The sequence below is a fragment of the Falco rusticolus genome, chromosome 3 (genome assembly GCF_015220075.1).
Source record: "Falco rusticolus isolate bFalRus1 chromosome 3, bFalRus1.pri, whole genome shotgun sequence".
Classification (NCBI taxonomy): Eukaryota; Metazoa; Chordata; class Aves; order Falconiformes; family Falconidae; genus Falco; species Falco rusticolus.
In genome coordinates this window covers 85,690,433-85,708,099 of record NC_051189.1, presented here as the reverse complement: position 1 = coordinate 85,708,099, position 17,667 = coordinate 85,690,433, and the positions used below count along the sequence as shown (strand labels likewise).

The 17,667-nt window shown below is 41.2% G+C and overlaps 1 protein-coding gene across 7 annotated transcripts in view; it reads right to left on the bottom strand.

The window, feature by feature from the left end:
* Nucleotides 1-17,667, bottom strand: part of TSNARE1 (t-SNARE domain containing 1) — a 508,372-nt gene that overhangs the window by 265,391 nt on the left and 225,314 nt on the right. For all 7 annotated transcript variants that reach the window (XM_037380780.1, XM_037380779.1, XM_037380786.1 and 4 more), the window contains 3 exons: nucleotides 10,853-10,943; nucleotides 8,553-8,627; nucleotides 7,025-7,081 (listed from right to left, as the gene is read on the bottom strand). In XM_037380780.1, coding sequence (XP_037236677.1) covers nucleotides 7,025-7,081; nucleotides 8,553-8,627; nucleotides 10,853-10,943 — 223 coding nt within the window. The remainder of the gene's footprint in view (nucleotides 1-7,024; nucleotides 7,082-8,552; nucleotides 8,628-10,852; nucleotides 10,944-17,667) is intronic.

Genomic DNA, 17,667 nt, shown 5'->3' with positions numbered 1-17,667 from the left:
CAGCACCCCTTGACATCATGGCCAGAGCTAATGCAACAGGTGAGAAAGGCTTTTCCCATCTTTACAGGCACAGTGATCCCCTCCATGAATGACCCTGATTTGGCATGAAGACATGTGTATTTGCAGTATCGGTCAAATTTAGCTGCTGAGAGAAAAAATGAGCCTTCAGCTACCCAGGCAGCTACCACAAGCAATGGGGAAAAATATTTGCAGAGTTGTTGCTGGCTATGGAAGAATAATAACGTGGGTACCAACAATGTTACGTTATCTATCCGAGCCTCCGGGCACAATATAGATTTGCTCTCTGTGAAAGCGCTCTCTCCTATGAACAAGGCACATTCATGCCAACGTTTCATCCCGAGACCCCAAACACCCCCTGCAACCCCAGCATCACCATTTCCCACACACAGCCTTCCCAGCAGGGTCCTCACCGTTGTGGGATGAGAAAGTGGCCCCAGGATTTGGGAGCCTAAAAACAAGTGCTTGCATAGCTGGCTGGTGAAACTGGCTCTATCCAGACAAAACAACATCTCTGGTTTGTGAGACGGCTCTGGGGGTGACTCAGAGCTGGGGTAGAGGAGAGTGGCATCAGCACAGCATGTGAAGCCAGCAAGCTGCTGTGGAGGAGGCATCATACAAAAGAAACCCTTCCCTTGCTTTCATCTTCTGCCCACATTCAAAAAAGAACAACAAAAAACAGCGAAACAAAACCAACAAAAAACCAGTTCTTTCTTACTCAAACAAAATAGAAAAAATAGAAAAATAAAAACCCACAAAGAAAGAAACAAACAAAACCCCCTCAACTAACCAGAAAACACAGCTAATGAACACAAAATCCTTTCCTTGGGTGCTGATACAGGCAGTTGTTCTATCTAGCTACATCAGCAGACACAGGTAAGCAAGGCAGGCTTATCTCATGACAGGCATTTGATAGGGGATTGCTAAGGAAAATCCACAACACTCAAGTTGTTTGGGCAATTTTGGAAATGGCAAGTTCCCCCAAACCCTGGTTATACAGATTTGTTCTTTAGATAGATCTGGTATTTTCTTATTTTTCTCCTTTTGTAGAATACATGGCTACAAGCCATTGGAAGCTCATGCCCCTATCCTTTGCAAATTACCTCCTTTAAAGATATAGTAAGACTCGAAGGTTTTCTTACACGTTTTTGCATGCAACACTGAAATCCTGAGCATTCCCATTGCCCCATAAAACCTGCGCGCAGCCACAAGCAGCACAGGCATTTTCCCAAGGGCTGTGGTGCAAGTTTTATTGCCCGTAAGGATGGAATATTCTTCATCTTAACTCTTACAGCTGCAAAGTACTGCATCCCTGACATAGCAGAAAGGGAATTTAATGGTTAGTTAGTGAAGTACTGTACCTATAAATCCCACTGGCATTTTTTTTCAGGATTGTGGGCATGCTGAGCAGAAAAGACCTCCCCCTTCCAACCCACTGGAAGCAGTGCAAGGACAGTACTTTGGGCCATTCAGAACTGATTCTACCTCCCTTGGGAATATAGGGAAAGATACAGAAAGAACACTAGATACGAATCTATTTATCTATTTCCATCCACTTATTAAATCCTTGTATCAGAATCTATTTCCCTATCGACAAACAAGCGGGGTGGGGGGTGGGGAATAAAATTTAAAAAAAAAAAAAAAGGAGGAAAAAAAAGGAGAAAGTTAAAAAAAAAAGAAAAAAGAAAATTGTCTTCGGAAAACTGCTTTAATGACTGCTTTAGAAAAGCCCACAAAACAAACAAAAGCCCACACTTAAACAAAGTCGAGAAAAAATAGCTGTGTGATTTAAATGCTCCATATTGACAGCTTTAAGAACAGAGGAGTGGGTTCATTAGAATATGGCTTTTAATGGATGCACAGTCATTAAAACCAAAATTGAAATTATTGAAATAACACTTTTTACAGAAGTAGTTGCATACCAAATGACCTTGAAAAGACATAGCAATTACTACCACACATGCAAGATACATTATCGCCAAAGCTAAGGCTTGATTCCCTAAGATATACCAGCCAGACTGGAACATTAGGAACTGGGATGAGTTCTCAGATAAGATGTTAGAGTCAATAAGATAAATGCATAAATAAAAAGCTCCATTTGTCGGGGCAAAAGCTGTATTTTGATTGTGAGAAAGTCAATTTTGCATTTCAGAAAAATACACACTACAACCTCTCCCAAACGTTAAAGCCAGTTTCAAACTGAGCTTTGGGCTTCCAACACAGAAAGCACCTACTGCATTAAACCTCATCGTTAATTATCGTTCAAAACAGCCTGTTGGTGTTTGCTTAGCCTGCAAGATCCTCAGGGTGGCACAATCTAATAGCTGTGCTTATACAGCATCTACCATGATAAGGACCCTGTAAAAATAGAAGCCCAAATAACTAGAGTCATTACACACACACACATACATATATGCAGTTTATGCAGATATTATTGCCAAAAAATTATTCTCCCATAAAGACAAGAATTGGATCTTGCTGCCCCAAAATGAGAATTTTACTCTAATCACATAAAAAGAACAACTTCATAAACACAGGAAGAAAGAGAGAAATTATGCTTCCTGTGAGGAGGAAGTCCATTTAAAGCACGAATAAATTGATGCAGTCAGGAAAAAAAAAGCTTGTATATGCAAATAGAGGTTTATTACCCATCTTTGTGCTCCTAAGAAACATAATTTACTGACCTTCGAGAGATGGGTCAAGTAGGCTTACAGAATAAGAAACAAAGGCATCTCTTTTGGCAACTGTCATGTTCCAGAGCAGTAATTATCCTTCCCTCTCCCCATGAGCAGCAGGAAATGAAGAGGGGTGCCATTACACTATGACAATTACTGTAATTTTAATTTCTAAAAATTGCCAGGAAAGTTTCCTCTTAAAAAAAAAAAAAAAAAAAAGAGTTTTTTCAGATTTTTGGTGTCATTTTAGTTTAAAACTCATTCCTCAGCTAAAACAGAGCTGTGCGTCTCCCACTTCCTTTGGGGAACCACCCACAGTGTCTACATGGTGAGAAAGCCCACTTGCCTCCTCACTGGACAAGAAGATAGATGGCTAAGTGTGGTCAGTGAGGATACAGGTAAGATGGAGGTGGCCCAAAGACACATCACAGATGCCATTAAGGATGTAGAAACTAGTCTGTCCCTGCTAGGCACTGCCAGGGATGGATCTCCAGGAGCCCTCAGCTTGCCAGCCTAGTCTGCTGATGGGTTTAGTATTACTTGAACTTACTCAATCATGGGCTCAATAACGTATTCTTTCTATGGGAAGCAGAAGATGCAGAATAATTAAGAAGAATTAAAAAGAAGGGTTCTTTTCATCTTCCATGCTCAGAGGGATTATTGTTATTTTGTGGATCTTCTGCAGGCTATCGTTTATTATTTTAACATTATGGATAATCTATTCTGTGCTATTAAAACATTATCATATTTTATTATATCCAACTGTTGTACTTGGGGATGGGCTTGGCCCAAGAGGACAGGTCTACCCAGCTGTCCAACCTCCCCTACCACTGACCACACTGTCCCAGGCTCTGCACCACTGCTGTGGGGGACACCTGAAATAATCCCTCTCTGACACTGGAGTCTCTGTCTGGAAGGAGGAACAGTGCAGGGGAAGAAGGAGGGATTTGAGGCACATGCCCCATACAGGATCAGAAGCCAGGGGCGACCATATCACCTAACACATTGCTGTCTCTGCAGTACGCTGCAGCGGCAGTTCTCATAAACGAAAGCTGCTTTCCAGGATTCCCCTGTGCACTCCCTTAACGAGACTTCTGAGGTCTTATTTTGGCCACCGGGTGAATATTTAAAATTGCTTTCAGAGATTCAAGGAAAAGGGCTTGTTTGTTTGTTTGTTTTTCTAAGTAGTTGCCACAGCTCACATTCAACAATGATTATTTCGCATGGTAAAATTCTGTGTCTTTTAATGTATGCAGTAACACACCTATAGAACTATATTGATTTGTTTACACACAAATACATTTCTACAAACACATATTTGATTAAGAATTTATATAACTTCAGGCTTCAAGGAATTCTGGATCAATGCCTCTATTTTGCTTTTACGAACAAATAAACTCAATTAAAGAGTATTTACAACAAACCGCAACGGACAGGAGAATAATTTCCCCAAAGCTTCACTTTCCAATTCTTACCTTTCATGTGGGTCTAGGGAATCAATTACTCCCTAAAGGGAAGTTATTGGAGTTTGTGTTACCAAACCTCTTACCTTTCCCACTCACCAATGGAAAAGAACTATAAGGGCATGCTTACAAAAAACTAGCATTTGTCAAACCTCTTATAATTTGCTGTAATAAATTAAAGTATAAATAAAATAAGCCAAACCCCTGCAGGCAAACAGTATTCGAATGAAGACTGGATCTGCAGCAAGTCAAGAAGTTGACTATGCAGTTCAAAAGACCCATAAATCAGGTTCCCCAAACATATGTAGTATTTTGCATTACTGTATTGGGTGTTAACATTAATGCATTAATATGTGCATAGTGGTCAGCTTACAGTTCCTGTGGGAACTATAATTCTGCCATGTCCTCACCAATCTGCCGCTGGAAATAAATAAGTAAAAAGAATAAGTAAAAAACATTCACACCACTGCATTCCCTTCAGCAGGCTTTATATTAATTTTTCTCTTGTACTTCAAGGAGGAAGAAATGAAGATGTGTGAAGCTGCAAATGTATAGGGAAGTTGAAACAGATGTGAATTAACTTTCATCCTTTTCAAGCAGTTTGCATGAAATCTCATGTGTCCCCCAGCGCAAGCGTCACTGCATGAAAAATATGTGCTTTTGGGCATGATCAAGCCTATTTCTGAAGTCAGAAGCATCTCACCAAGAACATACTACAACCTTCTTCTTTTTCATAATGCATTGAAGTCAACCATCAGCATTCACATGCAAGTGAGAACACGGATAAACAATCTGCAGCGGCAGTTTAACACAATTTGTGCTGATGCTGCCTGACCCACACCAAATCGTTATGGGCTACACTCTCCTAATGGTTGGATTCTTACCTGTTGGAAAGTAAAGGGGTTTGTCTCTGACTCGTTCCTCCTCCAGCCTCCCCTTACTTCTAACCCCAGCATTACTTATCTCCAAGATTTGAGTATTTTTGTCCAACACCTTTGTTTTCCCCCCCTATTAAAACTCTGCTGATGTTCAGAGAAGGTTATTTTTGGAGTCATCGACCATTGCCAATATCCTACAAAAGCTGATTGCATCTAGGCTTACTCTAGGTGTAGGGATGCAAAACAGCTATGCAATAATTAGTCCTCTTCATCCTATTCACAGTGGTTAATGGCCGGAAGGGTCCCACATCATATGGAAAAGTCACGGCCATGCAACCATGCTGGAGTCCAGGCAACACCAGAGTTGTTCCCGCTTTTTAAATCCACTCCATCAATAGCAGTCTAACTAAGTTGGTTAAAAGCATAAGAAGTGAGGTAATATAGACGGCACGAAAACAAATCATAGCTAATTCACACAAAATAACCCCCCTTATCTCTGAGCTCAACTATCAAAACCAATAAATGTTTGAGATCTGGAGGATCTGACCACCATTCAAGAATAAGCAATTTGTGACCATGCACAATACCCACGTTTAATACAGATCATGAGCTGGTGGACAAAAATAAGCTGTAACACTTCTAGAAATGCATAGCTGAAAAGCAACATCTGTCCACCACGGCTCCAAAGGTGGTGGTGGGAGCTCTCAATAAAGGTAAAGGAATTCACCAGCCTTTTGGCACACACAGCTTTAGCTTCATTAGCACTACCACCTGACACCAACTAAGGGACAGGAAGGTCCGATGCCGAATTGTAATTGCTTGAAACCTAGCTAATGCTAAAACGTTGGTCCACTGACTTGCCCTTTGGTGGTGTCATTCCACCCTTTTTACAGAGAAGGATTAACATTACAAGGAACAACTATTTTTTACACACACATTAAGGAGGATATCGAAAATCAGGTGGCACAACAAGGTAAGGAATGAAGACTCATTAGAAAAGCAGAAAATCTACTGACTGCCCCTTAAAAACAAAGACAAGAAGATCAAGAATACCAGAAATAATCACTGAAATTAGACATAGAGTTCCACGGTGTGGTGGCATGATGTCAGCTGCAAATATCGAAAAAGCTTTTTAATGTGTAGGACTTGAAGGGCCAAGCTAATCTCTGCTGGATGTGTACCACAGCTAACTGATCTCCTGGCAGCAAACCTGCCATTGAAATCTGTGGAGATTTGTTACACACACACACATATTACATATATAGCGTTTTGCATTACTATTTGTGAAAGACTACACACATATGTGTATACACACACACACATACATCTTTACAGTCTTAACCATGTTACATATGTGCACGGGCACACATACATTTAATTATATTTTAAATATACATACACATGCATGTACATATGAAACTAAATATATGCACAAGACTATAATGTATATACTGTGTTTACACACAGTATTTATTCATTGACAGAGTTCCTACTATGGGTAAAAAGGAAAAAAAGGCTCTATTTGCATAGAATAGCTAACCCCCGTGTAATGTATCCAAAGAATGCAGACAATATGATCCCTTTTAAAATGGATGACAAAGGTTTAATCAAATCTCCTCTCACTTCCTTCTAAGAAATTGCACTTGGAGTGTCATTTCACTTAGCTTACAAGCCCAGCTCCCAGGGAAGGGGATACAGGACTGCTCTTCGATATATTTCCGAGCAGACAAGACTCCCATCAAAAAAAACCCAGCTTCATGAGAACAGAAAAGCAGAGAATAATCAAACAGGTCTTACACATGTCTCATTTCCCTGGGTCCTGTATCTTCCACCAGCAAAGATGGCATACATCTCTATTTCAAAACCACCTCACTGGCTTCAATGTAGATAGTGGGGGAGCACCATGCCCTTTAGCATCATTAGTGGGGTTAGAAAAGAGCCCTTTTTAAGCAATGTCCTTACTGTCAAACACAGACACACATGAACTTACCTGCTTGATACTTCTCTGCCCAGTAGGAAGCAAAGCTTTGGATTTGTCTGCTATTTTCTGTAAAAAATTTAAAAAAAAAAAAAAAAAAAAAAAAGAGGGAAAGAAGGCTGAGAAAACAGAATCCAAGTATTTACGGAAGGAATCATATGAAGCTATTTCTTCCCCTTTGCAAAGAAAAGGACATAGAGAAAACTCTTATTATTTAGAAAAAGAAAGGGACTATAACCGTATTGGAAAGTTTGGTCTTGCAGGAATTAAAAAGTCTTCAAAGCTTCCAAAATGACAAGGTTATCAAAACTGAAACACGCATTTAAGAAACGACAGCTAGGACGTGGATAAGTAGCAATTTACCACTCAGATTGGTTTCCTGACGCAACTGGGCATTCACAGACTGCAGTGGCTAATTTTGGCACTTCTGAATTGATGATTTTTTTAAGAAAACAAATCAAACCTACACATACATTTCAGATGGATTGTACTCATGAATGTAAAACAAAAAAAGGCATTGAAAAGGTGAGTGTATATGGGGGTGGAGCCCTTTACCCTGACTACTTCCAAGTTCTCAAATACCGGTTAAAATAATTTCATTTAAGGACTCCACACTTGTGGGGTTTTTTTTAAGAGGACAGAGAAATAATTAAAAATACGAGATAGCATTAGAGATAATGTACGGTTATTACATAATATGCATGATGCTGAAGTGCAATTTTATGTACTGTTATTTATTTATTTGTCTGTTTGATGATTTATTTTTTGACCACAGGCAGCAAGTGTTAGAAAATCAATCGGTAGAGTGTTTCTAATAGAGATACATTATTAAGTGCATGTTGCCAGCCAAATTTCATTACACCTGTATAATTACAATATATTCCTCCCATGTGTTGCAGGCATGGGTCAAACTCACTAACATAGTGTAAGTAAGGAACCAGAGTTCATCCAGGTTTTATTTCCATTAATCAGGATATGTGTTCATACTTGTTACGGTAGGGGAGAGAGGCAGTTTGAAGAATTTAGGGAAATTTAAATCATTATCACTACAGCGTAATCTGTTCATCGGTACAGCCTCCCCAGGGTAAAGTGGAAGAGCAAGAAGCAAATGAAGGAGCTGAAGTTCAGGTTTTGTTTGTGTTATTAAACAGCTTGATCTTGGTGACAGGTCGAAACCACAAGACATGTTTGGAAACAGGGGCACTGTGCAATCACTTCTTCTCCCCTGAAAGTGGGGACACCCCAAAATAACATCATGCCTAAGTCAGGGGAACCACTGAAAGTCCTACCAGACACACAGCTGGCAAAAGCACAATTTTTTCTCTTTTTCCATTGCTGCTGAATTGTTCTGCAGTCACATGCGTGTGCATATTCCAATGTAACAATACACTGCTTGACTGATAAAGTAAGAAAGGACAGAAAAAACCTACACATAAGCAGCTCTGTGGAGATGCTCCACACTCTTGGGAGCCATGCTCGCTCACACTTAACACATTCCCAAACTCACAAAGGGAAGAGTGGAAGCAAGAGAGACCCTCACCTTCTGCACAGCTCCGTATCTCTGGATGGCATCTGACAGCTGGTTCTTCAGCCTGTCCAGCTGAAGTCGCTCTTGCTGTTTTGGAAAAAATAAAAAGAAGCCTAGTTAGCAGGTCTGTAGAGGTAAATTGAATAGTAGACTGTCTGGGACCATAGGAAATAGCCCTGGTGGGAGACACCAAATAAACCAAGTAGGCACAAAGAATATTCAAAAAAACTCAGTTTCACTGGAGCTGCCAGGTGGCTATCAGGTTTTATTTTGGGAAGGGAGCACAAGATGTTTTGATCTTTCAGGCCAAAGCAATTAAAAAAAGGCCACTTTTGATATTAAAAATAGCACTCCAGTCATGACTTCTGTGTGGTCTGCTATCTGAGCCAGACACCTTCTGGAGCAGGGATATATTGTGGGACATTCTGCTGCCCTGCTTACTCCACGCAGGGGGTTTCATTCCGATACCAGTTCTTAAAGACTGAGCAACACACACAAATAAATACCCTACTGCTATCAAAAGAACAGAATGGTCATAGCATGGTATACTGCTTCTGCTTTCTAGAATCCAGCCTTGGATTACCTGCTGGAGAACCCCAGGTGATCCTCCTCTAAAAAGTCCTTTATACCATGACCGAGTTCATCACTTCATTTGATGGCAATGGGTGATTTACCAGACCTGACAGTTCCATCAGCCACTACAACATTCTTCCCACCTGGCCTTGCACCTGGTTGTCAGAAACCAACCAATCTCCAATTTTCCAAAACATGTACTCAAACACCACCACCTTTCTGTCTGGAGTGTTCTCAGAATAAGACCCCAGTCTAGCCTGAGGTCATTACTCGATACTTTGCAAAATCACCGTTCTCAGATGGAGTCACCAAACCCAAACACTGTCAGGCAATGGAAATTCTCCGGGAGCTGTTCTACCCCTTTGATCTCAGATTTCAGGTGTGCAGGAGCTCACATCTCCGGGATTTATGGAGAAGAACGAACTGCAAGGAAGTGGGGTGTCAGCTTAAAAAACAAGTATCAAGCAAAACCCAATCTACGCTAAGACACTAAGCAGAAATATTCATTTTACAGCAATTTCAGCTACTTTAGGCAACCACTTAAGAATACAAAAGTAGGTTTTAAAAAGAATGGGATAAACATCTTTGATTTTTAATGGTAATATTTTCATACACAGAGTATCCCAGCCTTACAGCTCTTCATCCAAAGATTTAAAACGATTTTTAGAACAGGGCAAGTATCGTTATTCCCATTCTACATACAAAGGTCTATAAACCTTATGTTTGTTACGTATGCAAAATAAGGTAAGATTGCCACCCTGAAAAGCTGACCTAATGGGTCAGCACTCATCCTACAAAAACCTGGAATTCCAGATAGGCCTCTCTATTTAAGTCCTTTGGGGTATGTTTGAAAGGAAGCCCTAAAATAGCCACATGCTATTTTACAACAGTCTCCTGCCTTGTATCACACTGATTTACACCAGTATCTCTGCCCCTGAAATACTATCAATTTGCTCAGTTGGACATCCTGGCTCCAATAGCTCCAGCAGCACTCGGAGCTTCCAGGGAAGCCAGAGAAACTCCCACAGTGCACCTTGTTGGCACTGCAATACTGCTGGAAAATAAGAAAGAAAGAAAAAAAATTCTCCGTGTGTGTATGCAAAGCAATACACAGAATAATGGTTTGGAAAGGACTGACTGTAAACCTCTAAATTAATGGAAAGCTTTTCATGCTGTGAGAAATGTTATGGGAGGAAAGTTTGCAATTGTACCGAGATCCCCAAGAGGGACACACCAACCAGCAGCCAATACCCACCAGAACTACTTATTTTATATGAGGGACAAGAGCTACAGGCTTCATATCAAAATTTGTAGGTTTTATTACTCCAACTGCACACTGTTAGAAGAGTTAAAAAAAAATAAAATCTGTTACATTAATTGACCAGGCAGAAGAATAAGTTATTACCAATAGAGAGCAGCAAATTTATTCCTAATTAGTACTTTCACCCAAACTGAGGGAGACCCTGAAACAGGTGCGAGCTAGTCGAGGCTTTGTTGCTGAGCTCTTGGTTTCCAACTCCACATGATCCAGTTTTGGAAGAAGAACTGGTTTCTGCAGCTGTTTTCCCCACTGGTCATTTATAAATGCAAGCTTTGCTTATTGTGTAACAGGAAAGGAAGTTATAACAAGACACGGAGCTCAGCAGCTTTAAAGCACCCACTACCGCTTCTTTATTTCATTATTTCCTCCTCCATAAGACCCAACACTCCTCCCCAACAGCATCATGAATGACACATACCCTGGATGAGCCTCTGACAACCTCAGACAGCTGCTTGATGGCTTTGGTGCTCGTCGTGATGGTTTTATTAGTCTCTTGCTGGGTTGCGTGACTACAGAAGAGAAGAGAAGATGGGAATTGTAACTGAAATTAATTCATAATGAGACACTCACAGAAATTTATCAAGCTGCGGAGCAACTGAGACAACACAACACACAGCACATGGAGCCACAGTAGGATTATGTGAGTCCAGGGTCTTGACCAGCAAGGGCAGCCAGAAGGCTGTAGGAAATATTAGCAAGGAGCTGCCCCAAACATTCTCCCTGCGATCAGCACAAAGACAATGGCTGGGTGCCTGCGTAGTCAGGGGGAGGTGATAAGATGAAAACAGGAGAGACCATCACACATGGTTGGTATTGCAAGTAAAATAGTCAAAAGAAGAGTTCCCTAGCAAAAAGAGACGGGACTGGGGAAATATCTGATGGCTTGTCCCGGAAAACTTTGGACTCAGAAGAGAAATCTGAAGAGACAGAAACTGAGTGGGACAAATCTACTTACCGAAACGGTCTACCTGCTAATGACATAATACCTGAGGAAGGCACCATGAACACGAAGGTGCAGTGCTGCTTTATGAGCACTGAAACAAGCCAGCAGGGAGCCACACCAGTCCCCTCTCCAGTCACGGCTGTCCTTCTCCGTTACACCCTACGTTCCAGTACCATTGTTTCTTGCAAGCACAGGTTGCTGGCTTTGCTCTTCGGGACCACACAAAGCAAAGGGAAGAGACATAAATGCTGCCCAAAGCTATTCATTGGCTCAACCCAGCAGTTCTCCAGCTTTATCAGGCCAACAGGGAATTTTCTGCACCCTAAGCTTCCCCAGGGAGTTCTTCACAAGGTTTTAGTCATAAAGGGGTGGTTTTCCATAATGCTTCTGTCAAAAACTCCAGAAAGACACGAGGAAGACCAGGAGAAAATGATCTTTTTTCCCCCTTGGAAGACACATTTGAGCTACAGTTGTATTGAAAAGATTCATTTGCCAGTACTGGTTTTTTTTTTTCAGAGTGGGTAGAACTTGGAGTGAATGGAAGTTCCTTGATTAATAAATGTTAAAATGTTTATTTACAGCCCCTCTGTTCTGAAGACCCATGGACCGACCTGGCTGTTCAGCTCCTTCCTGCTTCTCTGTCAGTACTGATGAAGACCAGCTCTTTCAAGACTTATGTCAACCTTTTCAGTACCTCTTTTGAGGAACAAGGGCACCCCCCAACCAGTCTTTACCAACTGTAACCTTACACTATGTTGAGTACACTCAACAAGCAATACAACAACTGTCATTTCCACCTAGTCAGGGAAGATGGGTATAAGCACCATGAACTGCGATATTCACCCCCACAGCAAAGATTTCTTCCACTTAGGTTACACCTCTGTGCACACAGCTCAGGTGGAAAAGCTGTCTAGGATAAAAGTGCACTTAATTTTATGCATTGTACCTACCAGGTATACAAGCGATAACTTAGTGTATCTTGAAGATACCATCTCTTGGCTGCAGAACAGTAATTCAGATGTGTGTTAAGGGTTGAACAAGCACACAGAAGGCATGGACTCCTTTGGCACCACACAGGAAAGAGAAATAATCTCATAGAAGACAAGACTGGATTCAGTAGCTATTCTCAGGTCTCCTCAGTTAAATTAAGATACCATTTCTATATTCATTCATCAAAAGGCATTTTATTTATTTATGAACCGAGGACCCACTGTACCAGCTGACTAAATATATCGCTTTAAATCTGAGATGGAAGAGGTCATATCTACCACAGACACGTATACCACACTGTCATCACAAGACAGGGAGCTGGGAGTTGAATCTTTTCGCATTGCCTACCTTGAGGAGTACACAGTGAACCTGATTTCCCATCTTTTAATCAAGAAAATCTTGCCACCAAGTGCATGAATGCCCTAAGCAGCAGTTTCAGAACTGAGGCTTCAACAAGTAATTCCTCTTAATGCAATGCAAGATGCTGGGGTTGATGTCCAGATATTTTGCAGACCTCATTAAATTATCTGCCCACAGAAACAGTCAGGAATTTACATACCAGCAATTACCCATCTCCAAAATAAAACGGCTTGTTAGACTCACACATCTGATCCTTCCCAATTTGTAAAGTTAAATAAAGTCTCCTTCATTTACATTCTAATGTAAATTTTGTTAGAAGTCTTATGTAATAAATCTACACTGTGCACAAGCTTTGCACAGAACTGCTGCAAAGTAACTGGGAGCGGAGTACAAAAATAAAAAGTTCTGCCTTTCACCTCTTCATTCAAAATGCACTTTAACCAACATGCTCCTGCTTGACCTTGGCACTTCCCACCATGTTGTCAGCACAATTAACATCTTATTCTTCAGCCTCAGAGATAGGCTTAGGAATCAGACAGTAATTATATTTAATTTACATTAAATGCTATTAAGACCTTCATTAAAAAAGAGGCACTGAAACTCCACTCCCTGCAGCATTTTATTTTAATACGTAATGGTAACAAGATATGTCATCATCATTATTGTTACTGTTGTTGTTATTATCATTATTATTAATATTTGTCTCCCCATGAAAGTGTGGAAGTTAATTAAAGGGGTGCCTCTGATGAATAAAATGTGCTTCTGAAAAAGTCATTATTTTAATAGTAAGTTAAATACTCAGTCTGTGGAGATACCATGTGACTAAAATATAAATAATGCAGCAGACTGTTTTTTTCTACAGCATTACTCTGAAAATAAGCACTCTAAGAGTAAAAACAAAAAGGGCATCTCTTAGGAAGAGTCACATCTCTTGCTGTGCATTTCCGTGTGCACAAAGATTGGAAAAACAATGCACTAAATAATACAGGAGCTGCCACACTGCTGCCTAGGAGTTTCCTAAGGCTGCTATTTTCTTTACCAGAGAAGTATGGTCCACCGGTCCACCGAATCCATAATCCCCAGCACACAGCTGCCTGCAGTTTGTTCTCTGAACAATCATATCTCTAATTTATTTATCCAGTTTTAAGATGAGCGCAGTAAAGTGGCAGATGCGATGACGGCTGCTTCCCTTCTCCGCAGGGACAGAAGGAAGGAGCTTAACTACTGTTTGCACCATTTCTTTGAGACACTTTGATGAATGACCAAGGCAACAAAAAAATAATCAGACCCTAAATGCAACAGCAAAGACCAAGAAGGGTAAGACTTCTCTCTGCCTCACCGTGCCTGCTGCCACTCACAATAATCCCAAAGAGGTTTGTTTTCTAGTTCCAGCAGGAGAAAGGCATTTCCATTTATAATACAGGGTATATCTTACTTTACTTTCATCTGATAGCTAATGTAAGAGCAATAATAAGCTTCTCAGGTGCAGATCAAAGACACCTTTACTGTACTGGCTTCAGCATCATTAGATTTATATTCCCTTTGGCACAGTGCAACTGCATAGCACTGGAGTAGTTCTATGCATTTAAGAGCCGGGTGGTCAAGTAGGTTTGGCTACAGTTAAGCCAGGTAGCTCAGCATAACGTAAGCTGCATACTTGTCTGCTGCACAGCCACAACACTTACTGCCGTTTTCTTGTACAAAAAGGGGAAAATCATAGTATGCAGAGCAGAGCACTGAGCTGCATGATCTGTGGCTTAAGTAGAAATAGGTTGAGTATCTGCATTAATATATATTCCATTGTTGTTGGAGACATAAATATGTAAGTGTGCATCCAGTATGCACAAGGAAACTGCTCACACTGTAAGATTTTAGCCAATTTCTTCCCTGTCTTACAGCTGGATTTTGTGAAGCACTGATGTCTGTGGGAGCTGATGATAGGCCTCAGCAAACTATAAATACATGTATATAAAACTTCATGCACTGAATGCAAGGGACAGCCATGGAGTAGCAAGGGGTACTAAGTCTCTGTGGCTTCTGTTCCTCTTTCTCCACTTAATCCAGGTGCTTAACTTCAGAGCAAAACCAGCAGAGGTCCTTCATGGTCTGTGGAGAGGGGCACCTCCAAAGGTGCTGCAGAGGTAACCCACCACTTTTGGGTGTCTCCTACACAGCCAGGAAAATCCTACAGCAGAGCTAATGATATTTCAGAAACAGATGATCCAGGCCGATGTGTTCAACAGTTGCATTAGCAAACACTTACCTATAGGATGGAAATTTATGCTGCATTAGACCACTATAACTTACTGCCCATAGACAGCCCCACACTTCATCCTCTAGGGCTGCCAGCTCTGCCTGTGCCTGACTAAGGCAGTGGGCATCTCTCCTCTATAAGTATTTATTGCAGATGTAAACAAAGCAGAAAGATGAGCTAGGAGGAAAAGTTTCACCAAGATGCCCTACAGAATCTTTACTGTATCATTACAGTCACCAAAGGAAGAAAAGCTAATTCTACTTGTACTTGTTCCAAACTGAAAATCACAGCTCTAACTATTATTTTTTTTTGTTTCCCCCTGCCCCCTTTTGTCTTTAGGTCCTGGTTGTGCACATTGAGGAATCATTTACAACAGAGCAAAATAAGGGCTCAAATTCTTATCTGTCAGCAAACCCCTTTGCATAGATGTAAATCATCCAGCACAGTAAAAGTCAGGAGAAAAACAAACTGCTACTTCCAAGTTTCGAGACACAAAATATTATACCGTAAAAGCATCATAGATGTCCAGTTTTCCTGCCACTTGAAAGTATTAGAAGCGGTGCTATTTTTCTCTAGGGGGATTAGGGCATGTTCTGTGGTCGTGGAGGGAAAGAAGGGGAGGAATTTCAAATCCACCTGGCACAGGTGCTGCGTCATCTCTAGAGACAGGCACAGCTATAGGCTGCAGCTATAGCAGCTATGCTGTTCAGTGGTTCTGGATTCAACATACGAATTGCAGTCAGATAGCAGTCCCTCACAAATTTCATCACAGAAATGCAAACCTTAGCAAAATTTTCCACGCTATTTTCAATATCTATCAGGCACATTTTTTTTTTCTCTCCATTGCTTCTTAAAAATAAATAATAAAAAATTAAGAAGCAGTTATTAATAAAATAAGAACACTCGACACCTGCAAAATGCGACCAGTCTTTGCAGCTAGTTATTTATTGACCTACTACCAGCAATTCAAGTTTGTGTTTTTCAACTAAATTATCTCCAGGACAGCATGTAAGACCCCCTCTTAACCCCACATCACCTACAGATTAGTTCAGCATCGCCTCAGACTCCATCTGTCAAGTCATTACTGACAGCTCAGAGAGCACTCAAAACAGGACCCCACGGGAAGCAGCTTAACAATGTCATTGCCATTAGTCACCTCTCAAGTTATTTTTCCTTCTCCCACCCATACTATTCCTAAGTAAGTTTTAATTTTACAAGTTTCACTTTATTTCCTAATGAAAGAGCCCCTTGGATCCTTTGCAAACGCCTTGCCAGCACTGAGCTATATTACACCTCCTCTCCCTCATTATCCAGTAAGCCTCTTAGCTTATCAGAGACAGAAATTAATTTAATTCATCATAATTTCATTTTGATGAACCCTGGTGCCTACTGATCATGACAGTAATTTTTTCCCCCCTCCAGGTGCTGATAAACTGCTTATTTCTTTGTAACTATTCTTGCAACTCAGGTAGTACAGAAGCAGACCATCTTCCTGCACCAGATTTCTGCAAAAAAACCCAGCAGGTCCCTCCCTTTGCAGCCCGAGGACCTCAGCTGCCCTCTGGCAGCTCTTCATATTTGCCAGCGTTCCTGGTATTGCCCCCATAATCCTTTTAGCGCCCTAAGATAAATGGCATCAAACCGTGACTATTCTGATTGCTTTGCCTGTGCTTTCTAACTCTGTCGTGCCTTTCACATTTCTGCATTAACGAGTGGACCACGGCTTAACATCTGTCACGGAAAGGTTACCGGGATGTATCCCTGCAGCAATTCTCAGAGGCACAACCAAAGGTGTCGGTAATAACACCAGAAAGCAGCTAAGCAACGTACAACCTGCAGGTAGTTGTTACCACCCCTTTCTTCCAGTAATTTACTGCAGCTCTTTGCTGAAGCTGGGATCAGAGCTGCCTTTCCAGGTTTTTCAGAAACATGATGCTTACCTAAGGCTGAGGGTTGCTGCATTTAGGGCTCTGTAGCGGGAGTTAGTGGAGCCAGTCAACTTGCAGGGGGAGGTGGGGAGAACTACACACTTTGAGTCCTGCATGTAGTCCACGAACACAGAAAATACTTTATACACCATAAAAGAGCATTAGAACCCATCTCCTTTCCTGGAAATTTGCAGACATGGATGCTGTCTTACGTTTTTAACCTATAAATCCCTTTGGAAACACTATGGATGTGGACTCCAAAATATGCAAACTTTCTCTTAGAACTTGCCTGTTGCAGAACACAGGCTGGAAGCTACAGACACAAAATGCAATAAACAATACACCAAATCACAAGGACTTTCTGCAGATAAAAAAGACTGGTGTATCTGCTGAAATACATTTTCAGAATTTATACTCCTGTAGAAATCAGCTCCTGCATTTCAGGGCAGGACCAGAAACAAAAGAAGCCCGTGTCTCCCTATTTATGAATTTACCAGCCATAAAACCCTCTATGGCAAGAGCTTACTGAGCGTGGGACCGAGCCAGGGACATGCACAGGCTCCGCTTGTCACTGCTGGAGATGGCAGGCAGTCCTACCTATTGTAATGTTAATCCCAGTGGCTACATCCCAATTCTAACCAGCAGCCCTATACAGCTGTGGGGCCACGGGTGGTGTTAAGAGCAGCACTTCACACTACGTCAGGTTTTCTGTCGTTGCTGGATGTCTGTGTTTTTAAATAATATGATGGGTTGCCATG